This window comes from Anas acuta, chromosome 7, assembly GCF_963932015.1.
Source record: "Anas acuta chromosome 7, bAnaAcu1.1, whole genome shotgun sequence".
NCBI lineage: Eukaryota > Metazoa > Chordata > Aves > Anseriformes > Anatidae > Anas > Anas acuta.
The window spans coordinates 8,453,071-8,480,310 of record NC_088985.1 but is presented as its reverse complement, the minus strand read 5'-3'; the positions used below and the strand labels follow the sequence as shown (position 1 = coordinate 8,480,310).

Below are 27,240 nucleotides of genomic sequence, written 5' to 3'. Positions count from 1 at the left end.
TATGTTCAAAAGTGTTTTGGCAGGGGGAGGTAGGTGTACAAAACCCGTGTTATCCTGAACCCTCAAGATAGAATAGGCTACGGCACCCTAATGATTGGATCTAGTTGTCATCTGGGCAAAAATGAGCTTGTGATGTCCCAGTCTCACCAGAGCCAGCTCTGTGGGAAGCAGTCAACCTACTCCTTGTGAAGTGGTGGTCTCTGGTAGGCTGAGACCCCGTGCACCTGCTGTAGTGCATCAGCTAAGTCTAGACGCTGACAGGAGGGTGATTTTTATGTTCATCTGTCCTGACAGTATTATAGATATGTTACACCTGCTCTACTTTTTTTTTGTCTTCACACTTCAAACAGTACTAATTACCTTATTTTGGGCTTTGAGTGATGAGAATGCACTGTGATGTTTGTACCCTGCAGGTATTTCAAATATTAAGTGTATAGCTTTATCCAACAAATATTATTTTTCTCTCAATAAAGGTAAGATAGTAATTTTTTAATTAACTTCAAAATGTAACTGTAAATGCATGAAATAAATACTTGCACATTAGAAAATAGGTGGCATGGAAAAGTTTTGTGTTCGGCTTCAGCTTATGTAAATATAATAGCAAAGGGGTGTCACTTGCCATATGCAGTTACTGACCAACACTGAGTTTATGGAGCTAAAAAGCAGAAACTGTTTGGAACAAAGATTTTTAAGGTATTTGGCTCTGTACTGATGGCAGCAGCTTCAGGAAATATTTAAGAAGCTGAAGTCAATGTTTTAATTACTACTCTGTATTGATGCATTTAAAAAAAACATAGCATGCTATTTTATTCTACTCGGTGAAAACAATTCAAAGATACTGTGCAGTTTCAGGCTTTTGCAGCAAATAGTCTGGATTAACGAAAGAGCTGAAATAGCAGGTAAATGCTGATTCCATTAGTGATGGATTTTTCTCTGTTGGCAGACACAGTCAAATGCAACCTGGTCTGTACTGTGTACCTGGGCTTGCAGGAAGCCTGGGAGAAACCTGCCTTTTGATTTCCCTCTAGTAAACCTGCTATAGTGTTTAAAAACAGAAATAGCAAGTCTTTTAGTTTGGAAGTGTACTATTCAGCCAAGAAAAAACAAACAAACAAAATAAAAAAACTTCTCTAGCTTGTTTGTAATGATGTGACAAGCAAGTATTTAGGCTTTGCCTCAAAAAAAATGATTGTAATGATAGAGTGACTTGACTGCATGTAGGTACCTTCCCTGGAAGAAAATACTGTTCTTGAATCTCAGTGGAAAAAAAAGGTAGAAGAAGAAACACGGAATATAAGTGAAAAACATGACAGAGACCAGGTAGACGTTTGGGAGGCTGAAACTGATGAATCATTAGAGCAGACAGTTCTCCATTTTTCCGTGTTTTGTAGAGGAACTGCAAAGTAAACAATTTAAGTGATTCCCTGGAGAGGTATATTTAAGAAATTTAGATGTCTGTAATATACAGAAAATGATGCTAATCTAACCTAATTGCCCCTCTGAACTCTTAAGCAATTCCTGAATTAGTGATCTGTTTCTGTGTGCCAGTTCAATGTCACATGGGTATCTGTCAGTTTGCCTAGAGGCCAGGCATCATTTCAGTGTGCTTTCAACTCCTCCAAAGCCAATACAAAAATCTGTTTGTTGAAAATTAGGGTTGTTTTTTTTTTTTTTTTTTTTAATGCAAGATTTCGATTGAGATGTCATATCAAAACTGTATTTCCTTGAAGGAAAGACTGAGCAAGCCTCAAAGGAGGAATTTGGGTAACTTAAAAACAAGTTGCTTCATATCCATTACCAACCACTGTGTCATTGAGAAGTCGTCAAGTAAGGAGAGGGCATTTAAGACCAATTTTGAAAGACTTCTTAGCATATTTTGGAATTGTCACTGGCATCAGTGGGTTTTTTGTTTTTAAAGTGAGGAATTGAGCTGTTTTTCCCCACTATAAAGAACAAAGGAAGCTTAAGTGTACCAGTACAGGATTTTTTTTTGTTTGTTTTCTGAAGCTGGTAGTATTAATAGAAAAGGGGAGTCTGATAGGATTAAAAAAAACAAGGCATCCTGAAATGTATTTTCGCCTATGGATGAATACATAGCATTACAGACTAGTAATACTTTTCTTTGGTACTAAGAGCTATGGGATGCCAGATGTGATTCCTGATACTTGTCATACTTGTGACCCAAATGTCTATTAAAATATGGGGCTTACAAATATTTGCAAATCAGCCCACAGTGTTCTTCCTTCGGTTTTGTATTTTTCCTGGTTGCCTCTAACGAGCATTTGGAGCATACATCGTGTGCTAGAATCTGCTTCTGGGAATTTCTGCCTGCAACATCCACTTCAAATATCATTCACAGCTTAAACACATTAGAACCACATGGCTTACTGTCAACTTAAAACAGAAAAGAAAAATTGCCCTCAAGACTACTTTTTTATACTTCGTTGTGAAAAGGCTGAAGCAGCAGATTTTCAGAGCTTCTGTTAGATTCTGTGCGCATACCATGTTTTAGCGACTGCAGTTTTTCTATTTTTAATAAAAAATGAAAGATATCTGCTTCTCAGAACTGAAAATACTGCACTTTCCTGACTTTCAAGAGAATTGGCAGTGAATCTGCTGTTCGTTCAGTATTTCTGTATCTCCAGCTGAATGTGTTCAAAACTTGCCAGTGGTAAAAGCCTAGTTTTTTATTGTTGGAACAGAAGAGTATCCAGGCATAGTTTAAACATACCCAGTTTTCAATTGAATACAACAGGTTTACAATTTAAAGTTGTATTATTTGGCATTTCTTTAGTAGTGAAATTATTTCAGCTGCTGAGATGATGGGAAAGGCAGATATGTTGTTATACCATTTTCTCCTGCCATTGAAAATACATACAAGTTACATACATTTACTTTTATGTGAGCTGCTTAGCATAATGAAATAGATTAATTTATCATTCATTAGCCAGATGAGGGTTTATTTTTTTGTTTATTTTCTTCAGGAAAGCAGTTGACCCCATCACAGGAGAAAAAGGAGATTTTATTCCAGAATTAGGGCAAGAGAAACAGACCAGATACCACCTGCAGAACTCTATCTGTGTTTGAGACTGAGAGATTTGGGTGGAGGCTGGTGTCTGATGTTGATAGTAATTTTACATTGTGGTACTTTATGCTTCTGGACACCAGATGGTGCTGCTACACCAGCTATGATATGTGATTTTCACACTTGGAGTGATTGATACTTCACGTAAGTGAAAGTCTACATGTTAGCTCAGCACAATGCGTTCTCATTTTTAAAGACAATGGTCTGAAAGATATAATGCAGACTGATTTGTGTTGTGGAACCACAGTTTCACGTCTCACAAGGCTAAAACTTTTAGCAGCTGGTATTACTCTTGGATATTTAGTTTAATAGAAAATCTTAATGCATATACAGGGCAGTTCAGAGGTTTGATTTATTGTTTAATAATACCGTTTAAATTTGATTTGATGGATTCAATTAGAAAGCTTCTGGCAGAGCGCCTTTTTTATTGCCAGTTAAGACTGAAGAGGATATTTCCAGAAATGAATTAAATAATGTAGTAATACTTGAGGGTTGTTGGGGTTTTTGTTTTTTTCCCCCTCTTAGATGTTGTCTCCATTAGAAGCTTAAGTGAGGCTGTCAAAAATGCTCTCTTGCTTGCCCTCTCTGTTACTACTTTTTGAGAAGACATGGTGGCTTAGCTTCTTAACTGCATTGCAGATTAATATTTTTAATACTGAGACTTGGACTTGACATTTGAGTTTCATTTATTTAAAGTTGGTTAGCGTATTTAATAAACTCATTTAGTAATCCTAATGGGGTTGAATGTATTGAAAAATGTTTGTTTTTTTTAGCTGAATCCCAAAGGTTGGTGGTACTATTTATCAATGAACTATAGTTAACGGGTACAAACGGTTCTGGAAGATTTGAAAAGGCTTTGTTTTCAGATTGCTATTATTGAAACAGTGAGGAAAGTTTGACAGATTTTCTTGTATTTTTTTTTCTTACAAGTATCTATTTCTTTTATAGATCCCCATATTAAAGTCTCTGGAAAAAAGGAAAATGTTAAAGAAGCTAAAGAGAAAATCATGTCTGTTCTGGACACAAAAGTAAGAAAAAAATTACTTTGACATCTTAACCCCTAAATCTGTGGTGAAACTGATGTAGTAGAGGATGTAGAAGGCAGATGCCTTTGCATATTGCCCAAAGAAAAGCCAAATGTTTAGGACCTGGTCAAGAGGCAAAAGGCATACCAGTGAGTCTGGGGAAGATGTGAAGATGGTGCTGTGTCTTGGGAGAACTTGCATGGTCCCTGCACTACTGCAGTGGGAGCGAGCAAGCGGTGGTAGTGGCTGGGTGACACACACCCAGGAGTACCCAGGATGGATTGGATTGCCCAGGGGAGGAAAAAGAAAAATAGAAAATACAAAGAACTCTGAGAACGACTCATTCTAGAGCTTTCTGGAAACTGCAGGTACTCAGGTTAGAAATGATGTGAGTTCACATGGTCTGTATTCCATTGTAGGAAGCAGCAGCAAGCTAAACAACCCTTTTAATCCCCAAACTTCTTCATAACGTTCCTGAAGACAAATGTTCTTTCTCAAAAGGAGGATTTTTCTGATGTCTTTCATTAGCAATATTGGCTACTTCTGATTTAAATGACTAGACACTTAAAAAGAAAATAATTTTATTAATAGACTTCAAAATGCTAGTGATGCTTGAAATTTAATTTTAGGAGCACTTTTACAATTCTGTGTTAAATATTACAGTATGCATCTAAAAAAAAAAAAAAAAAAAAATCCAGACCAGAATTTGAGATTTCTAGTATTTGGCCAAGAGTCTTATATCAAATTCTCATTTCATCTAATGGCAAGTCTTTCAGGATAGTATATGCAGCTTCTGCATAGTTTTATGCCAGCTCTTTAGTACTCAAAACAGATTGCCAAAAGGAGCTCACCAGTGATGGGTGTGGTTTTTTGAGTAACTATTAGGTCTATTGTTAACAGTTAATGTTATTAAGAATAGCTGTAGACGCTATCTGTGTATTTCAAAAATTAATACACCAGAAAAATTTGGTGTGTTGGCTTAAGGGGGAAGAAAAATTAGCTTTAGGTCCTTTGGCTTTGTGATTTTTTCCAAACTTGTCATCATATGATCCTTTCAGATCAGTCAGGTGGGTGTGACTGCAATTAAAACACCACAGGATTCAAACAAATTAGAGTGGATTGCAGAAGGACATTGAAGTCACTGTTCATAAAATCTGGGGCATGTTTTAAAAGCTTTAGACATTGTTTTTGAAGATGTACCTTAATTTCTGTATTTCCATATTGGAAAGAAAATATTAATGACTTAGCTTCTGACTCTTATCCATATTAAAAGCGTCTTACTTGAGTAGAAGCTAAGCCAATACAAAAATGCTTGGACATCAAATTTTCAATGTCATTCTTGAAGCTACATCATTATAAAATACTCAGGTTCTGCACTTAATAAATCTAATCATGGGTGTTTGATTTCCAGAGCAACCGAGTAACCTTGAAGATGGATGTTTCGCATACAGAACATTCTCATGTGATAGGTAAAGGTGGCAATAATATTAAAAAGGTGATGGAGGAAACAGGATGCCATATCCATTTTCCAGATTCAAATAGGAATAATCAAGCGGAAAAAAGCAACCAAGTAAGTGTGTGTGTGTATATATAGCTCTTATTTTTATAAAAACTAGTGTATATTAACTAATAAATATATGTATTTAAACTTATTTATAATGTAGATGCTGAGAATATGAAACATGACTTTTCTAAACTTCTTTTACTTACATGATTTTTTTTTGGGGGGGGGGAGGGAGAGGAGAGGTGGTGAATTCATGTTCAGGAAAGTAAGATTTATATTTACAATTTTTGGAAAGCATGGGACTTCCTAAATGAACAGAACTTGATAAATTTGTGATGATTTGAGTCATTTTATTTTTTAAACTGAAATTATTTGGAGTGTACAGAAATCAACAACTTAGTGTGAGCGTTCTACTAGAGAAACAGTATGAAACGTAAAGCATTTGTACATTTTTTTTCCCTCTTCAAATCTTGACTTGCTTAGCACATATGTAATTTCTTGGTGCTTTTGGCTCATGTTGCAACTTTTTTTGAACACTAAAGTTGATGGATAGTTCGCAAAAACTAATGTTCTATTGTAATAGTTTAACTTTATTCTAATAAGTCATTGTACCTAATTTGGATAGCTTTACAAAATATAACTTTAGAGAGAAGTTTACCTTCAAATCTTTCATCCTAGTATTTAGAATCCATTTTGTGCATCCCAGTGGCTGTTCAGCAAAACACGGTGGTTTCAAAACATCCAAGAAAACATTTTTTGTTGATTATTGAGCACATGCATACAATAGCAATTCTACTACTTGATCCAAACTGCTGTGTTGATCATTTGATAAATATCTTCTAGTTGGTTAAGCTTATGTAACCTAAAATGCTACAATATTTATAGATAAATTTCTTCTTTTTAACAGAATTAAATTTTCATCTACTGTTCAGACAACACTTAGGATGTCACCAGATGTGATATGTTTATACTTAAAGAAAACATAGGTATTTGAATATATTTTCAAATGCCGCACTTGAAAATGTGATGCAATATTTTCTATATCCTTACTTTTCCAGGTGTCTATTGCAGGACAGCCAGCTGGAGTGGAGTCTGCAAGAGTTAGAATTCGGGTAATAGCCTATTTCAGTATAACGTTCCTGTGAAAACACCTTAAAGGAAAATATTGCAGGAGAGGTTGGCGAACCCCAACGTTGTCTAGTTCTGTCCTCTGACAGCAAAAATATAAGAACAAATGTGAGGATTTGTATGAGTAATATGCAAAGGGTATTACAAAAAGTGATTCACATTCTGGCAAAATCTTTAACTAGCCCTAGGTGGACCTTGAACACAGAGTTTACAGTACAAGCATGAAGTAAAGTATCCCATATTGTACTTAAAATTGCATCTTAATTTACACTCCAGAGAAGGTCTGTAGGAGCTCAGCCATCCTGTGTGAATCTCAGTAAAGAAAAGCAACTGCAACCTTCTTAATTTTAACCGTTTAACTCTAAGTAACTTGGTGGAGTTGGATTTGTTTCTCCATTCACATCACTTCCCTGTCTTCATTATCTAGTTTTGATTGTATGTGCATTGTGGCATGGATACTAAGTCTAATAAATGGATTTTTTCACAATTGTAGTCAGGTGTGTCACGTAAAACTTTGGTCTTGACAGTCATGAAAGAAGCCAATAGTATGCAGCTTCGTAACTGACTTCAGAGCTCTAATTAATCCATGACAGTTAAGAAGCTTCTCTGTGAATGTTCACAAATATTGATGTCTATAGGCCAACGTGGATAGGTACAGGCAATGAAACTGACTTTGACTGCTTCATAATTTCGAAAGACTGTTATTTTGAATCAAATTAAAAGAAAAAAACTCCACCCAAAGTAAACAAACAACATAAGAAAAAAAAAAAAAAACTTGTTTCCTTGGAAAAGCAGTGCCTTTTTGGAACTCAGGATGAAGTTTTTACAAATGGACGCTGCGTAGAGTGTGTATTATATCAATTTAATTATCACTGACTGATACATTATGATTCAGTAAGTACGTTGTGGTAATTTCACTGAATATGACTTAGGTTTTCGATATTTTCTTCTTAATGTTCTAGGAGCTGCTTCCATTGGTACTCATGTTTGAATTACCTATTGCTGGAATTCTGCAACCAATCCCAGATCCTAATTCTCCCACAATTCAGCATATATCTCAGACATACAATATTTCAGTTTCCTTTAAACAACGGTCTCGAATGTATGGTGCTACGGTCATTGTCAGAGGGTCACAAAATAACACTAGTGCTGTGAAGGTAATGTGTCTTCCTAAGCAAGCTTCTCCATTTTAGAAATATTCATAACTTAGACTTTAAGAACTATATTAACATTATATCTGGCCTTATCTGTACATGTTATCGTATAATCACTTTTAAAGTCTGACTACTATTTAAATTTTTTTTTAATTTAACTGGTGTTGGTAAAGTATAAAAATGCAGAAGAAATAATGTCAGATTCTAAATTTAAAATTGTGGTAAGCTTTTTTTTTTGGTGTTGCATACCTCTTTGGGTCTGCAGCAATTCTGGAGTAGCTCCTAATCCTACCAATGTCCATAAATACTAAAAACTTTGTATATAAATAAAAATCCTCAACACTTTAATATTTTCATGGTTGAATAGATAACCTTGTAACTTGCCGTAGCAGTTAATCAAACTTATCTTGCAAAACCAAGACAGGGAGATGTGAATTTAACGTGAAAGTAAAGGAACAGCCATGAGGCTATTTATCATAATAAAATTAGTAAGTTGTTAATGACTGCCAGTGTGACAGATTGATACAGTCTCATGTGAGTATATCTCAAGCCTGTAAGAATGTCTTGGGCCAAAACTGAAAGACGAATATTTTGGAAGTGTATCTACCCAGTTATGTCTCAATTGGCTTCCTTACTGCTGTTTGCAAGCACAGAAATTCCACTGGGCTCAGGCAGTTTGATGTCCTCCCGGTTACCTTTAATAACAGCAATTAAACTCTGCATTTTGTAATAAAACAGAAATAGTAGGTGAAGGTTGGTTCCTATCTTACCCTGTTACACAAATCAATCAGGTTTTTAAACAAAACAGAAGTTTCTTTACCTTGGATGTGAAGTGCATGATGGATAAGGAAACCATCTGATGAAGCATTTTTTTGTATGCCTGTGAGCACTGCTTAACCAGTTTCTTGCCCTAACCCCTGCAGGAAGGAACAGCTATGCTTCTAGAACACCTAGCTGGGAGCTTGGCTTCTGCAATCCCTGTGAGCACACAACTAGACATTGCAGCACAGCATCATCTCTTTATGATGGGTCGAAATGGAAGTAACATCAAGCATATCATGCAGAGGACTGGTGCTCAGATCCACTTTCCTGACCCTAGTAACCCACAGAAGAAATCCACTGTCTACCTCCAGGGCACAATTGAGTCTGTCTGTCTTGCCAGACAGTATCTCATGGTAAGTACTTTCTGTTAAGCTTCCTTGTAAAAATGTGAAGTTCTGGGGAAAATAGGCCACTTCCATATGTATTCAATGGTCCATTATAAATCTGTTTGTGCGGGGAGGGTTTATTACTGATGTTGCAGAATGCTGAATTGATTGAATGCTCTAATTTTGTTAGTGTTCTGTGAGTGTGTGTAGTTATCCAAAATCTTTGCAATCTGTGGTAGTATGCTTTGAATAAAGGCCTTGGCAATACAAATGCAGTGTAAGCAGTTTAAATTTATGATACTTGATAACAATGCGCTCCAGAGTAGAAAGCAGATATGGAGGGTGAGGAAGGGGGTTATTGTTGTTAGGTGCTGGGCTGTGTTTTGTTGTTGTTCTTGTCAACTTGTCTTTTCCCTGTTTGTCAGGTAAGTAGGTTCCTTTGGAAGAGGCAGGGTTTCCTTACCTTCTGTGTGGGTGAGTTTTCAAGGAAAACAGATAATTAGAGATGTTGTTTACTCACACCACGGTCTTACACTCCTAGTAACGTAGCCTCAAAACTATAAGCCCTTTTATAAGAATAACTCTGGTGATTAATATTATTATTTGTAAAGGTTTTTGTTATATTGGCCTTTAAGCTTAATAGGAGTTTTTTGGCATTGTTGTAGTACTAATGCTTGTACATGTGTTTTTTTTATATGGATATTTATGAGCAACGCATGGGAAGATTGGACTCAAATACAGTTTGAAGCTGGTATCAGGATAAACCATAATACCATCAAGTTCTAAAAGTCAACATCTGTATTGTGCTGCACAGTGCTTTACTGTATAGTGGAAAGCAAAAATGTGCCACCATTCTCTTTGTACAATTCTAGTCATGGTTATTGTATTCTGGAAGGACAGTGCCTGGAAATACTAAGAAAGTCTTATTCTACGTATTTCTGTAATGAGGTTTAAAGAGTGCTTGAGTGCTTTTATGTAGGTTTTATAAGTGGAAGGAAATGCAAACAAGCTATCCTGTAAATATGAAAATGTATCTTTATTCTAGAAACTTTGAATTACACAAGGGCCGTTTTATGAAATTATTGAAGCCTGAGTTGTTAATTGCAAATGCAGCAGAACAGCTCTGTGTCCCAAAGCATGCCGACTCTTATCACCCGTTAAGAAGGGTACTGAGATAAGGACACGGATAAATTGAGATTTGGTCTGTTTCAACTTCCATGGATTACATGTCCAGAAACTGCTGTTGTTGTTTCCAGTTTTGTAGATAAATCAGACTTAATAACGGAATATATATTCAAAAAACAAAAATTTGAAAAGCTGAAGGAAGAAGCAACTAACCAGATAAAAGCTTATCTCCATTTCCTACCTTTGTAAAAGTAGTAAGTTGTTTTTTTCAGCTTCAGAGAAAAACAAGAAAGACAGCTGTGCTAACTAGAGATAAATGGCTGCAATCACTCTCAGCTTCTTTTGAAGTATGTTTTGCTTGATCGTTTTCTTCTCTGACATTGTCTGGTAGAATCAAATTTCTGTGTTTTGGAGCAATTTCCTGCAAGGTGTGACTGCACGCTGGATTTCTGCCCATGGTAACGTTTGTTACTGGCTCCTTCCAGGTGCTCTGATTCAGCCAGAGTAATAGCTGATGCTGTTTCACAGCAAAGCAGTAGAAATGTCCTGTGGAACTGAGTATGTGATTTAAAAATGAAATAAAAAATGATTTGATCTTTACAGGTTGTCCTATAAGTAACTATCTTGAAGCACCTGGACGTGGATACCAAGAACAGAAATGCCATATCCATTTTCTGAACTACTAAATTGTCATTTGCATGTGATTCTGTAATTCTCATGAGGCTAATGTTAGAGACAGAGCTGACAATATCAATGGGAAATGTAATACTGTGCATAGATAGCATTCCTTGGCGTATGACATATGTAATGTAGTAGTACTACGTTTTTAGAGTTGCTTAGCAGTATGTCTTAAATGGAAGCTTTAATATTAACTAGTAACTAATTTAATTGAGAAGGCTGTGTGGTGTATGAATTGTGAATACCTATAATCTCTGACAAGCATTACAAGTCTTCATTTCTAAGCGTAAGCGTATTGCTTGTAGAGTTAGATTCAGTGTAGTATACTTTTCACAGTAGTGATGAGAGCAAACTGGAGAAGGAAGAATGTGTAGTGATTTTCAATTCAATACAAACAAGTGAGAAGAGTTTTGGAGATGTGTTCTTGGTTTGTCTTCCCTTCATCCCAAACCCTTTGGTTTTCTCCTGTTTTGATAATTACTAAAAATATACCGAGACTTGCCTTTTGTTAGTTTCATATATAATAATGCAGGTTGTACTATATTATGAAAGATGTTGACAAATCACTTTTGTTCACTCATAATCTATCAAAGAACAATGCTTGTGTTTCTCTCATCATCATGCAGGTGCTCTAAACACACAAGAACAAAACCGTAGTGCAAAAATCTATCCACTTATAAAATATGACATTCCAATTTCAAAGTTCTCGCTTTTTTTCTTGCTATCCTTTTAGTTGCATTCTCATTCAGCAGGCATTTGATGAAACCTTCTGATAATACTTTCTGTAACTCCTTTATGAAAACATTTGGAAAATCCATGTATGAATTGCTCTCAGCAGTTCTGTTAGGCTTAAGTCCTTTGTTATTGGATTATTAATTTCAGAGTTTTAAAATAAACTCCATTTTCAGTTAAGTTCATTTACTGAAGTTAAGCTGTATTTGTCAGCCTTCATAAAGTCAAAATAACTGAGATATCTTGGTTTAATTTTCCTTAAGTTAAAATTACTTCAATTATTTAGGTTTGGAAACTATTCTGTAGCTATAGGTGGTACTGTTGAGAAGGACTCAGTAAATATAAAATACTGAGCTAGTGACCTGAAGAATATACCAATTACCTGCTTGTTGTTCTGAAAAAAGAAAAAAATTAGAGAAACGGGAAACTAAGTATGACCACTTTCTAAAATGTACATTACTGTTTTTTCTGATGTGTGATATTTACTTTGTGTGTGAATCTAAATTCCCAAAGATTTGCCTTTCACTGACTGTTACCCTCTGTTCTTATTTTATGAGCAATCTAATAATCCCAAGATATCTTGTGGGATGGGTTTTCTGTCCCCCTGTCCTCTCCCCTTCTTTGTTTGTGTTTTTGTTCTGGTAGGAATTTTTTTCTTAATTTTTGGCAGGTTACTTAAAATTTCACTGTTTGAAAGGTTTCAGAGTTGTCACGTATATCACTGGAAAATACTGATGTAGCTACAGAAGATGGGGGGGGAAAGAAAAGTAAAAGTTGAGCTTCAGACAATGATGAGTTGCAGAAACCTTTTTTTTATTACAAACTTAGTTTATTGCAGACTGTTTCAGTGCTACTATCTGTTCTTGACAATATTTTATTCTGATTTGATATATAATAGTTGTTTCTGAATTTGAATCCTCCAGACACCCTTAATTTTGTGTAGGTAGCTAATGTGGGGGCATGTATGAGCTTACTGTGATGGTCAAAATCCTAGGGTAAAAATATGCTGTTATACTGTTGCAGGCAATGAGGTAGCTTTTACTTCATTTCATCCATGCTTTGTATTCTGTACTTATAATACCATGATGTACATGTGTACAATCTATGTATTTCAATTTATTGCCAACATTCATGTGGAAGTGGCATAGGTTATAAGTTTTATGAATTTCTGAATGTCTTTTCAGGGTTGCCTTCCTCTTGTGCTCATGTTTGATATGAAGGAAGAAATTGAAGTAGAACCACAGTTTATAACACAACTAATGGAGCAGTTAGATGTCTTCATAAGCATTAAGCCGAAGCCAAAGCAACCAAGCAAGGTTGGTGAGAAGCTAAAATATTCTTTTTAGGCTTTCATGCCAGCTTTTCAGAGCTGATGAGTTGACATGTCTGCCCCTCCTCCCTGACTTAACGGATCATAAATGCATAAAATATATATATATATAAATTTATATATATTTTTCACTTGAAAATAACAGTTCTCCTTTATGGCAGTTTGAATTTTTCATTAAATATTTGACAATACAGAGATAAGATTTTTTATGGAAGATACTGATACTTCTTTTTGGTTGTGTATGGGGAGGCAAATTTGAAACACTTTTTTTTTTATAGAAATTTGCCTTCAATCACATCTCCCCTGCATAATTGCAATGTTTGTTAGTAATCAACAAAAAAAATCTACTGTGAGGAAAAACTTGTCTGCATGAGAAGTTGTAAAAAGAAAAAATAACCCAAGAAATAGTTTTTTGGTAACTTAGTTTTTCAGGTGTTCCTAGTTTCTTTTTTCCAGACAGCTAGAACTTTGATTGCTTTCATATAAACCTTTTTTGTCCACTTTATGTATAGACTACTGGTAAAAGAGAATACAAGCCTTTAATTATTGACTCACTTCTCTAGATCTTGCTAGTCACTGGTTTTCCTTGTTTTTTTTTCTTTGGTTTGATTTGTTTTTTCTTCCCCCCTACAGTCTGTGATTGTCAAAAGTGTTGAACGAAATACCTTAAATATGTATGAGGCACGGAAATGTCTCCTGGGACTTGAAAGTAGTGGAGTCACCATACCATCAAATCCCTCTACTGTCTCATGCCCTGTTGGTCTTTCCTGTCCTGGTTTGGATATCTTGTCCTCAGCAGGACTAGGACTCACTGGACTTGGTATGTATTTTATTTTTATGTATATGTTTACATGTGTATGTATATATACCTATATACATATTTTTGTGTGTACATATATGTACACATGCACACATTTGAAACTTAATTGACATGCACTTGAAAAATATACATATTTAGTTTTTGTGCAAAACCCAGATGTGTTTTTGCATAAGGATTTGTGTTAAAGCATTAGATTATTCCAAAAGCATCTGGCCTTTCAAGGGCTTGTTGTTGTAAAAACTTCCTCCAAGGCTTTCATAATCAGCAGCATGACTCATCTCTGTAGAAAATCATCCAGAAACTTGCAAACCACTCAGCTGAAAAGGAAAGGAAAGGAAATGCAGGTGATATAGGACACTACTTCTGTGATTTTCACAGGAATCTTTTTCAAGTGATTTTTTTTCCTTTGGCAATATTGTGATGTATGAGGTTGTCTTGAATTTGGGTGGGTAGTTATGTTTGTAACATGAAAGTGCACGTACCAAAAACAACATTTCAGTTCTAGTTGAGTTGAGGATGCACAGGCTATCAATTTAGACCTTATTTATCATTATAAAATTTAGTGCAGAAATGCCTAAGTTTACTATCTTCCAACATTTTATAGAAGAAATGCATAGTCCAGACTGGAATAACCACATCATTTTCAAGTTCAAATATGTGATTACTAGAAATTAAAAATTGACAGAAGAATTTAGTGTCAAATCTTGACATTGACTCTTGAAATTCAGTGTTTTCACATAACTACTTCACAATCTGCCATTCAGCGGTGCTGTGCAGTTCCATGTCATATGCTTTTGTGAGGGTTGCATGGGTACAAGTGTTTGTGCAATTTGACTGTGTCTTTTAATGCAGCTCTTGGTACTGTTGTTGTCATGCCTTTGCATTGTTTGGTCCTTGGTATTGTTTGTTTTTTGTTTAGTTTTGCTTTACCTCTTTTCATTACAATGCTGAACTGACCTATGAATGTTCATAAGTTAAGAGCTGGTTTGAGGAAATGCCTTTGGAGGGTGACTTGAAAAAGCAAGAAGGAGCTAAATAGTTTTTAGTGTGGTAGTGGTTCATCCATATGAGGTGCTCAGAAAAAGGCTATTTGAAATGGAAGTAAGGTTGTGAAGTGCAGTTACTTTCTTGTTTTGCAAATGATGCTTCTGTGAAACAAACTGACAGAAGCAGTGATAAAGGAGATACACAGGAATGGCATAGATGAAAAGCAACCTGTGCAGACACTTTGATTTTACCATAGTTAGTCCAGTAGGTGGACATAAAGGATGCTGCAGTTCTTCTTACATGTTTCCTAGTTTAAGAATCCCTGTACTTCGTTTTCTGCACCAAGTAAACAGCAGCTTTAATGTTCAAATATGTCTGTGAAATGTACAAGGGTGCTACTTTGGTTGTTTTTGTTGTTTTTGTTTTAATTAGTACTTAAAAACTTGTCGTAATGTTTTTCACTAAGTCTTAGCCGAATATTCACATGTGCGTCTTTTTGCAGGCCTTTTAGGTCCAACAGCCCTGTCGGTCAACACCTCAACTACTCCAAACTCTCTGTTGAATGCTCTGAATAGCTCTGTGAGTCCCCTACAGAGTCCAAGTTCAGGCACACCTAGCCCCACATTATGGGCAACATCTCTTGCTAACACAAATGCCACAGGTTGGTAGAAGTTAAATGAATTGTTCAACAGTAACTTGTAAGAATGGCAACTGAAAGTCCAGAATTTTTCATTTATTAAAGCCTTAAGAATTTATATTCACACAGATTAATAAATATCAAAATTTGAAGCTATAACTTTATGTACATCTATAACCTGCTTTGTATACAATGTTTTGATGTTTTAGGTAAGAAACTGCTAACTCACATAGTAATGGTTAGAGCATTTTGATTTTGGCATGCAATTTTAAAGGCAACTTCTTCAGTAATGTGTCAACCTATGTAAAGATAGACATTTATTTGAAGTATTAAGTGAGAATTTTTTTAAATGAGAAAATTAATCAGAACATGACCGAACTTTGTTGCAGGTTTCTCTGCTATTCCACACCTAATGATACCATCTACTGCCCAAGCAACTTTAACTAGTATTTTGCTGTCTGGGGTACCTAGTTATGGCCAGAACACTCCATCTCCACCACCAGGCTTGACTCCTGTTGAAGTCCATGTCAACGGTATGCAACCAGAGAGTAAAAAAGGGTCACCTTCTTTAAATGGTCACGTGAAGGTAAGTGACATGATCTCTGGAGAAACCAGATCTGTTTGTAACAAACCTGTTCTACGAAAGTTAGAGAAAAAAATATCTTCATTGGTAGATTCTTAAAGCTACTAAGTTTCTACATAGAGCAGTAGTGTTAAAACATCTTTATATTTTTTAAAACTTGTTCCATGTTGTAATATTGGAAACAAAATTTCTCCTGTATCAGAAATGAATCTCTTGCTTTCTTGCATAGACAGAAAGGCAAACTTTGCAATATTTTCTTAAGTATAAAGCATAAAATCACTTCCATTTTTGACAATCATTTCAGACCTCAAATATCAAGTATGCTGCGCTGTCTGCCACATCGCTGGGAGAAAATGTGTTGAGCACAAACCACAGCGATTCGGCAAGACAAACAAGTACTCATGGTGCCTCAGAACAAGTAGCTGCCAAATCAAATAGTGCAGAAGGTAAGACTCTGACATTCTGTTCTTTTGTCTGGTAGCATTTGTACAACCTACATAGAATTCATGAAACGGAAATGCACAATTGATGTAGTTAATTAAATCAACACATTATGCCTGTGCATTGGTTGTGCAGCAATACTGAAGGAAAATATCTTTTGGATCTCACAGATTTATTGTCAAAGAAAGTAAATTGTGCTAACGAAGCTGTGCTGATGATAGAAACACCTTAAGTTAACATAAACACACTTTTATCGTTTTATTTACACCCCGTGTTATTTTTATATTATTTATCTAGGGAAGCAACCTATAACAATTTTAATATTTCTTTTATAGCAGCTTCACTTCATAGCTTAAACCAGCAGAGAATTTTTTTAGCGTTGTTTTATTTTTGCTCTTCAATGAATGGAAAGAAATAGTGCCTTTTGAGAAAGTTATTCTTGCACAAAATTATGTGTAGATCAGACGTAGATGACATAGGCAGACAGAATTAATTGGCTATTTGTAATAAAACTTTAGTTTTCCTTTAGCTGTTTGAATGCAGCATAATTATCTTTCCTTCATTTATGGAGGAAAGGAAAGCAAGGTTCATTTCAAACTTCTGTGCAGGTTTGTGTAAAAGCTCTGCTTCCCTTTCAAATACTGATCAACCAGATGTTCTTTTCTTAATGCTTGTAGTCATCTGAAATACTAATTTGAATAAATGGTACATTGCCCAATTAAGGCAATTAATATTTGCAAAAATACATTCTAAAAGTATTTGAATATTAAGTGGGGAGCTTTTATTCCAGCAAAGATTATATAAGCACCTGACAAGGTTTATTAAAACTGGATACCAAATCAAATTTGTTTGAAATAGTCATTCTGATCATCTTTAAATTTGATATTAACTAATACTACTTGCCTTTTACTTGAATAAATGAAGGAAAATAACTTACAAGATACAGTAGGCACATGACATTAATATTGATGCTTTTTTTCTGTGTATCTGAAATTACATTTTTGACTTACCTCAGGCCAAGTTGTTAACTCTGAAGACTAGGTTAATAAGAAGAGCAATTTTTTAAACAGTTGTCATCACTTCACGAAGCACACTAGAATGTAAGAGGAGTTTTGTTTAACTATTGTCTTTACTGGCCTTCTAGGTTGCAATGATGCTTTTGTAGAAGTGGGCATGCCAAGGAGTCCATCACATTCAGCAAATACTAGTGACCTGAAGCAGATGATGAGCTCTTCCAAACAGGCGTGTACGAAGAGGCAAACGGTTGAATTACTGCAAGGCACCAAAAATTCTCACTTACAGTAAGCTGAAAATGCATATACAGATTAATGGAACTATTTTGTCTTTGTGGATAGATGTTGCCATCATTAGATGTTCAAAGAGCTGTCTTAAACTGAACTTGGCTTGTTTACTATGTCCTCCACTTTGTCTTTTGTTTGTAAACTTTGAATACTTTTTGTACATATCAGGAATTTTTCTGTTTAGTTTGTGTCTGTGTCTGAAGAGATGGGGAAAAAGAACAACTTTTCTTCTCCACAAAAGGGTGGACATTTTTTTCAGAGGAACTTTCGTTAGCTATTTCTAAAGGATATGTTTTTGCACATCCCCCTCTTATTGATTACACTGAGAACAATTCTTAAGTTCCAGCCTTTTTGCTTTTGTATGTCCTTGAGGTTGTTTTCTTCATAGAAAAATGACTTTGAGAACATAACAGCATGTTCCCAATGATTTTTTTGGTTTTGCTTTTTTACATGACCCAGCAGTGGGAAAGGCCCTTTTGAGTCATAATACATCTTGGCAATACAGGTTTTGTTCTCAGTGTGATGTTTTGTGCAATCTACTTTAAGTAGTATTAAGTAGCTTTTGGGAACTGCTTATCATGACTCTTGAGATGCATGTTATCTTTTACCTCATCTATTTACACTGTTAAAGCTGTAATATCTGTTTCATTAATTCTGCTCTCATGAACAGAAATCCTTGGATTTCTCAACTATCAGGCTCAGTTGTTTGTATGTCTTGTTCTTTTTGTTGTGGATTTAGTCTCAACATTTCTTTAGGGTTTTATTCTTCTGGGAGTAATCTTTCAAAACATGATTACTTCTATATGCTTTGAAGTGGGAGTTTACACTTGTTTTAGAGCAGGAATAAGATAGGGCTTTTTTTCAGAAGAAAATTCCAATATGAGGTACATTGGCATGCAGGATCATGATTGTTGAAGCGTAGGACCCACGTTATCCTTCTTAGTTGCCACTTATATGTATCTCTCCCTGCTGCTGTTAGTTTGTTAAAACTGCTGAGGTGCTGGCCTGAGCAAAGCTAAACAGCATAAAGCCACACTATGTAGGGATTGCATGTAATGATTCTTGACACAAGAAAGCTTCAATCTTACTTGATGATCTCATACTTCGTAAAATAGGCAGAAGCAATATGTCTCGTTTCACCGTTGGAAGAAAATGGTACATAGTGAAGGAAAACTGAGACTTAGGGAATATTGGGAAAAATGTTGATATTTGTATACTTTTTGTTGATTTTTTTGTCGAGCTTTTGTTGAGTTTTGCTGCCAAACTTCTCAAAGTAAAGCTTAGTTATGACAATTGCATTGAGTGTTCATTGATTGTGAAAAGTAAGATTGGAGTTAATACTGACTTTGTTCCAAAGTACTACGGAGAGGTTGCTCTCGGATGCAGAGTTAAGTGCTTCTGAAAGTCCCATGGCTGACAAAAAGGCTCCTGGAAGTGAGCGGGCAGCAGAGCGAGCAGCAGCTGCCCAGCAGAACTCCGAAAGAGCACGTCTAGCACAGCCATCGTATGTAAATATGCAGGTATGTTTCCCAAATAAACCCAGATCTACTGCAAGACCTGGTAATTGCAAAGTGTATGTATTACACAGTGCAAAGGAAATTGGCATTCTTTCAAGATGTGGGTTGTATTTAGGTTGGCTGGTTTGTTTTCATATGCAGAAATGATGTTGAGGTGGCTGGTCTTGTGAGTTTAGACTAAATGGAATCTCCAGTTGCAGGAAGGTGTGGTGATACACAGGAGGCTTCTTTTGATGTGTAATAACGATAACTTCTGTTGTTAACTTTAGCTTTCCCTTAGTTCTAAGATGACATCCCTGGGTACCATACATTACAGAAGGAAGAAAGTAACTTTATTTTTGTGTTAAAACTGCTATATGATTACTAGCTATTTTTGACATAATACAGCAAGACCTTTTCAAATAAGTAAATACCGTCATTACCTTCTCATAGAAACTTAATGTAGGAGAAATAGTAGTCTCTAAGTCTTTGTACTCCAAAGAAAGCAAGAAAAAAAAATTGTTTGGTCTTCAGCTTAACATCTGAAGGGGGGGAGGGAATTATTATGCTTCTGTTGAGCTTAAATAAATAAAAATTCAGCACAAAAAAAACTATATGGCTAATTAGTCTACTCAAGCATCTTAAATGTGTGTAAAATCTTATATCATTACTTTAGGATGAGTGATAACTTACAGAAAACACTTCACAAGTTTTCATAAGCAGTGTCAAAACATTTTTTCATTGTAGCTTCAGATTTATCTACAGAAGTATTTATTGAAGCAGCTACGCTAGTTCTGTCATACAAATATGATACACTTTATCTGTAAAATGTAGTAACAGTTTTTCCTGTATAGATCTATCAGTGTGGTCATAACTAGACTGCATCAAGTAATGGGGCAAGACGAAGTTTGGTGTTTTCAGTGTTTTGTAGCCATTTTTCTTATCAGAGGTCTAGTTATTTTAACTAATGAGCTTAACGCTTCAGGCTAAATGATGCATTTTTGTAGTTTTGCATATTTAGACTTGCTAATCTGTAATCCAGAGAAGTAGAATGGATTTATTCAGTGATATCTAAAGTTTAAATTTTCCATCGTCTTTGGTAGTGAAACACAATTTTTTAAATTCTGCCGAAGTTCGCCTGTTTTCCTTTTAGAAAGTGAGTACATGGAGAGGAACTAAACTTGAAAGAAGGTCATTCAAGATAACTGTGGTACCTAGATTTGCTGTCTAAAATATATATCACTTCATACTGTTGGGGAATGTTTTAACTGGTAAGAATAGATGAATATGGAAGAGAAACTAGGGTTTAAAAAAACATCTTACAAATCTTACAAAACAATTGTTCTGCCCTAAGTTTCTAAATGCTGCTGTAGCCTCACACAAATGGAAATCAGATACTTATTTCAAATCTTTATCTATGCTTGAATAAACCTTACTCTATGCTTGAATGAGTGCTTTACATTTATGAGAAACTGTTGCATATTCCTTGGCAACTTCTGAAAAGCTTTATTTTGAAAAAGAGCTAAATACTAGAATGATATTTAGTTGGAATGGTAGTTAAATTATCTTCTGCGTGTTTGTTTTTTAGGCGTTTGACTATGAACAGAAGAAGCTACTAGCGACCAAAGGTATGTGGATTAACAGTGACTTCTGGAAAGTTTGTTGGTACATCACTGAAAGAATTTTCTGAAGGCTCAGTTCTATAACTTGGTTTAATCAAATTTCAAGCTGATAGTGAAACACATGCATATTTTCTATGTTCCAAATTTTTTTAATACCAACGTAGTATCAAGTACTCAGTGTAAACAAATTGCAGAAAGACTCACAGCTGTAATACTTCATCTAAACCAGTTTAAATTTTAGCATGTTTGTCATATTGGCAAGGTTGCTCCACATTTCAGGAGTAGATTATGTTATAAAATTGATAAGGGACATAACCATGTCTTTGACCCTATTTAAAAAATAAACTAAATATGCTCTTGCCAGAAGAAAAACAGAAGCACTTTGTTTTGAAACAGATGGGATTCTTTTGGCTTTCTTGTAGCCCTAAGGGGTTTCCTTAACTTGTGACAGAGTAAATTGTCCTCAGGAAGTATAGGATTCAATCTGTGTAGCAACTTGAAGGTGTTAAGGATTTGTTTGGTGTGTTGAAGAAGCCTTTGAGCATATGTGATTTCAAGATGATTATCTCTGTGTCTTTAGTAAGGTTGAGATTTACCAATTTGTCTTTGCATTTTTTCAGCTATGTTAAAGAAGCCAGTTGTAACCGAAGTGAGAACCCCAACAAATACATGGAGTGGGTTGGGGTTCTCTAAATCTATGCCTGCAGAAACTATCAAAGAACTGAGAAGAGCTAATCACGTATCGTACAAGCCATCTATGACAACTACATATGAGGTATATAGAAAACATAGTGTAATGGAAATTTATTTCTATTGAATGATGTAACTTTTTCTTTTGAGAAATGTCTGAACCTTGGTCTCAGATGAGATTTTCGTTAGTCTTTTTTAAGGTATTAAGTATTTTTATTCTGAAAAATGTTGCTTAGATAATTAACAACGCATATGGAATACATTCAGTCCAGCATACAGTTATATCAGCTGCCTAAATCATGCTCTAGATTTGTAGAATTTTGCTCCTGTAAAGATATTTGTTTAAAGCAGATGAAAACAACTTAAGGGACCAAATGACTCAATAATTGTAGACAGACTAGTGGTAGTAATTGTGTAACCTGCTTTAAAATAATATGATGTTATAACATGTAAGCTATATAATGTAAATTACTGTGTAGTGAAACAATGTTAGAAAAAGGAATAGTAGCAGCTTATGTTACTTTCTGTTCACAAAGCTGTACAAGTTTGCTTTATTGATCTACTTAAATTAAAAGAAATATTCAACCACTTTTTTTTTTTAAAAAAGTACTTTAGTGTTCCCCACTTGATATATGAACTTCATGTGACATTCAATTATATGTAATAGATTTGAGTACTTATATTGAGTTCACAGAAATGACTTGGAGAAAAAAAGTGACAACCAAAATCTGTCATTTTATTTAACATTACTGGTTCAGCTGGGCTGGGGGTTTTTCCCAAGCTGTGATGCACTACTAAGGGTCTCTAAGCAGACATATAGTTCTAAGACCATTTTGTGTTTTAGTCATTTGGAGTTTGCCCATGTACAAACCACAGGTGTAGCTCCTTCCCCTGAAATGTAGTATGTTAGGACTCCTGTTTCCCTTGTTTGGTATGAGCTATTGTGGAAACATCTGGGGAAAACAAAAATCTAGGATTCCTTGTTATCATGCTTCTATTTAGTAGAAGTCTGCAACATCATTGGTATCAGAGATCATGCTGCCACCCTTCTTCCCTGCATGTACATTTTTTGTGTGAAACGTGTGGGATGTACTGAGGGACTAGTCTTTGAGCAGACACAGTATTGGTATTATAGTCTATGGTCTGGAAATTTTTTTACAAATTAAAAGATCACTGAACATTTAATCTCCACTGTAATATTTTACCGGGCATTCAGAAACACTGGCCGACATCTTTTTGGCTTTACAACTTTTAGCTGTCACCGTGCTCAAGCACAATGTAGAAGCTCTGTCTTTTCTTGTTCATTTGTAAGGTTTGGAGTAAATTCATTCCTTTCTTCATTTGCTGGGTCATACTAACCATAGTTGATACCTGATTTTGCCAATTACAAGGAGCTTTTGCTTTTCTCCAGTGGTGTCAATTTTCCTGAGCAGTAGAAAAGATTAACTCCTAAATTGTGCTTTTTCGATGAGAATTTGATGCAAATATATAGGACTAAATTGTTTTAATTCGATCTTCTCTTAGCTCATGGAAGTTTGCAGTATCAATATTAATCTTTTTTTGGGTATATCCCCACCCAGTTCCCTAATTAACTGCAGCTTTTCAGGGAATGTTGCCTTTATTGGAAACACTCTGACTCAGTGGTAATTGGAGTTGATAATTAATATTCTACAGGAATGTGAAAATCTTTTTAAAAGATATCAGAAAATTCACAAATAGTTGCAGGATTGTTGTCGTTGCATTGCATACGATATCATTGTCAAGTACTGTATACTTCATTCACTTCTCTCTAAACAAATGTTCTGTAGTTCTCTTCCCCATGAAGGGATGCATAGACAGAGTGCTTAATGTCTAGAATTTGTATGGGAATCTGATCTCATAGAACTTTTTGGAAACAAAGTCGGAAATACCGAGCAATTCATTCTGAAGGGTAGACTCTAAACTGTTTAAAATCCTTAAACCACGTATGTTTTAAGCACACCTGCTGGTTTTGTGTCTGGCTTGCAATTTGACAATTGATCAACTGCCAAAAGGATGTTTGCAAGCATTAAAGCTGTTTTTAAGCGGGACTGCTTCAAAGAAAACATTTGAATCACAATGAAACTTCTGTTTTTTGCTCAAATGTTCTTTCTGTGTCTTACAGGGTTCATCAATGTCTCTCTCACGGTCCAACAGTCGGGAGCACCTTGGAAATGGCAGTGAATCTGATAACTGGAGAGATCATAATGGGCTTGGACCCACAGCTCATGAATTTGTCTCCTCAATTGGCAGCCCCAAGCGGAAACAAAATAAATCAGGTTAATAATTTCCTAAGATCTGATTATTATTATTATTTATTAAATCAAATTTATATCAATGAATACTTTGAATATATAATTGATATCAGTGAATATATATTCAAAGCATTTGCAAGGTAGTATAATATGATATACAAATGTTGGTCCAGAAAACCTTTAAGGAATTTCTTCATGCAAAACATTCTTTCTGAAAGCTCTTTGCTGTCTTGAAAGGTTTTTTTCAAGGTGTACAGACTTAAAAGCTTATTTCTAGACTATCATTATTCTGCTGTTATTGATGCAGCAATATCCAAATCTTTACTGGGCTATCTGCTAGTGAGTGAAGAATGGAATTTTTGGACAGGAGATGAAAACAGTTATGAGTCAGCTGGACAAATTAATATGCTTACCTTAACATACAAGTTTAGGAGTACTACTACGTAAGTTTTTGTTCATACGGTCATATAGTGGTATTGAATTTCTGCTTTGTTTTTATGCTAGTGGTTCCTAACTGCATCAGTAGTATCTTGTAATATTTCACTTTTTCCGGTACATAGTCTTGCATAATCTGCCCTGACTGTAGGACCATTAGTTTCTGTTTGGGTATGTGTTGTATTGTTTTACTCTGATACAGAGGAAATGAAGGCACTGCCTTTTACAGCCTAAAATGCAAGCCCAGTAATTGCTTCATTTGTCAAACTTCATGTTCACAGTTCTAGTACTGAACACTGAATAGTCTGTGTTCTAAAATTCTCCTCCAAAATGGATCTTGGTATCAAATTAATAGTATTAATAGTTTGGAGACTTTCTAACTAGTTTGTGCCCGAAAGACAAGAAAACTAGCACAGCACTTGTGTACAGTGGTGTTTTTATAACTTCCTATTGGCAGCCTTTAGTGGAGGCTATTGCAGAAGGCTCTGGGACAATTGTATTTTGGCTTGCGTAGGAAGGTACCCTTTTGCTGTATACTTTCTGATGTCTGTAAACAAATGAGGGGGTGCTTACAGTGGCTTAATTTACTGATGTAGTTCCAGGCAGCTGTCTTACTTTTCTTATGCTGCACAAAAAACAAAAAAACAAAACTGGGTACTATGACATACAGAAGATAAGGGATTGTGCAGCTACATTGGTTTTCTTGTTTAAAAATTTCACCCTGGAAATGTTTTTTTGTTTTTTTTAAATACACTGATCCCCTACCAGGAATTGCTCCAGCATGGTGTTCTCCCCATCCAGACCAAAAAGAGCAGTTTGTGATTGTTCGCAATAGTATTTTCCAGAACACCTACTGGAGAAAACAGGAGAAGGCGTAAGGAGAGGGAAAAAGCAGTGGTACATTTCAGGTCTTTTCCCTGTATGAGGTTCTGAAGTTGCATCCACATGACTGTTTATGTAATGTGGCTTGTGTAGAAAACAAATACCAGAACTTAAGGAAAAAAAAAAACTTCTGTTCATTTTCAAAGACCACTGATAAGTTTTTTGATTTTTTTGCTTTCATTTTTGATGTTAAATAATTTAAATATTTAGGTAATTTAATGATCTAATTGAATGCAGTGTTGAAGTGACAGAAAATCGCAGATCTGTGACATGACTGAAAAGTGCAATTCTTCCCTTTCAGCTGAACACTATCTCAGTAGCAGTAATTACATGGACTGCATTTCCTCGCTGACAGGAAGCAATGGCTGCAACCTGAACAGCCTCTTTAAGGGATCTGACCTGCCTGAGCTGTTCAGCAAACTTGGTTTGGGCAAATACACAGATGTATTCCAACAGCAAGAGGTCAGTGTTCTTTTGAAAGATACCTATGTGTTTGTAGTGTGTTTTTATAACAGTGGTTGTTCCATCTCTTGACCAAAGCTCCTGAGAAGTCTCTTGGTGACAGGATTTTCATGAGCAGCGCTATTGAAGCTTTATCATGTCTCCGAATTTCCAGATAGTGAGCTTGGGCATGGGCACTGTTTCATCCTGCAACTTTGATTTTTATCAGCAGTGAGATCTGCACCAGTTGGTGGTCTCAGATCCACACCTGAGTGTTTTGTCCTAACAGACCATGCAAAGTAGGTATCTGCACAGACTGCCTTGTTGTCAAGGGGACTGTGCACTTGTTCATGAAGAATAAACTCAGAGGGCCTTCTTTTCATGTTGTACATGAGTTGCTCTGTTGGTGTACCTTGAGATATACCTGTAGCTTGAGATATGCTTCTGGGAGAGGAAAACTGCTTTGGATGCACTGGGGGTAAATTCAAGGCTAGACAGAAGGCAAGCTTGTACCTCCACCGGCACTCCAAATTTCTCATGTACATGCACTCATGGAATCGTCCTGAGTCTGCTGGAGTGTGTTGCTGCCGTATCAGCTCAGTGCAGCTGGATCTGGTGCATTTCCTGCCAAATGCTTCTCATCTCTCTCGTCTCTCTAATCTTGGTGCTTACCACTGGGGGGAATTCAGTTTCTGTGCAACCAAACTGTGTGGCAGGATCAATACTCAATCTGGGGAAATAAGTCCAGCTGTGCCTCAATTAATTCTGTGTACAGTCCCTCAGGTTTGTCTCTTCTGTGCTCCCCTGTGTGCTCCATAGTGCCCATATTATCTAGTCATTAAAACTTTGATATTATTTCGAGGCCACTCTCGATGCGTAACTGGAGATAGCTGTGTTGGTTTCTAGCATTAAACATGGCTTTTGTTTGATGTTTTATTTTATTTTAACCTCAAGAGTCACCGATCAAGTGTGATGAGCCTAACAGTTAGGCCAGAATGAAAAGTAAATTTTCTACCGCATTTCCGTGAATTGTATTAGTAGTACACACTCTGATACGTTGTGAAATGCTCAGTGCTTTAATTCAAATGCATCACTAGTAGCTGAGCAATTTTCCTCTATTAACTTTCTGAAATCTGAATCACCTACCATATCTATCTGGTTGTTTCCAATTACATTATAGTAATTCTGATAAATACTCAAAATCAAATGTCATTAGTAGACTTCTCTGCTTTTCAAAAACTGCTTACTTTTTAAGTTTCTGTCAGAGAGATAGGGTAGCAAACTGAGAAACTGTGAAGAAGTCATTAGAACACAGTGATTGCTGTTTACATGCAGAGAACTAGTTGGGAGAAATGTAAAATTCAGTAGGAAAAAAAAAAATGAGGCTATCCTGAACCACATTTTACAGCTTAATGGTTTGGGGGACAAACTTGTTTTGTTTAATTTTCCTATTCATTATCACTCTAGATTGATCTGCAGACGTTCCTTACTCTTACTGATCAAGATTTGAAAGAGCTAGGAATTACCACTTTTGGTGCCAGAAGAAAAATGCTGCTTGCAATCTCAGGTAAAGAAACTACTTCACACGTGTTTTCATTTCTTGATTTTTACTGACCTACCCCTCATCAGAAGGCACTTAAAACCAGGTATTATAAAGCTTTCATATTCCTAAATAAATTTTCAGTTGCATGGTCTGCTTGGAAAAGTTGGAGCTTGGTAGAAA

General features: G+C 35.8%; 1 protein-coding gene across 2 annotated transcripts in view; it reads left to right on the top strand.

Moving 5' to 3' along the window:
• BICC1 (BicC family RNA binding protein 1) overlaps window positions 1-27,240 on the top strand; it is a 102,795-nt gene that overhangs the window by 71,500 nt on the left and 4,055 nt on the right. The window contains exons 4-20 of one of the 2 annotated variants that reach the window (XM_068688740.1): window positions 4,034-4,113; window positions 5,522-5,680; window positions 6,673-6,726; window positions 7,705-7,899; window positions 8,820-9,071; window positions 12,764-12,895; window positions 13,543-13,729; window positions 15,219-15,377; window positions 15,743-15,939; window positions 16,241-16,382; window positions 17,522-17,678; window positions 19,036-19,198; window positions 20,763-20,802; window positions 21,417-21,571; window positions 23,630-23,783; window positions 25,378-25,538; window positions 26,985-27,084. In XM_068688740.1, the coding sequence (XP_068544841.1) occupies window positions 4,034-4,113; window positions 5,522-5,680; window positions 6,673-6,726; window positions 7,705-7,899; window positions 8,820-9,071; window positions 12,764-12,895; window positions 13,543-13,729; window positions 15,219-15,377; window positions 15,743-15,939; window positions 16,241-16,382; window positions 17,522-17,678; window positions 19,036-19,198; window positions 20,763-20,802; window positions 21,417-21,571; window positions 23,630-23,783; window positions 25,378-25,538; window positions 26,985-27,084 (2,487 nt within the window). The remainder of the gene's footprint in view (window positions 1-4,033; window positions 4,114-5,521; window positions 5,681-6,672; window positions 6,727-7,704; window positions 7,900-8,819; window positions 9,072-12,763; window positions 12,896-13,542; window positions 13,730-15,218; window positions 15,378-15,742; window positions 15,940-16,240; window positions 16,383-17,521; window positions 17,679-19,035; window positions 19,199-20,762; window positions 20,803-21,416; window positions 21,572-23,629; window positions 23,784-25,377; window positions 25,539-26,984; window positions 27,085-27,240) is intronic. The other variant, XM_068688741.1, reaches the window with a different exon arrangement.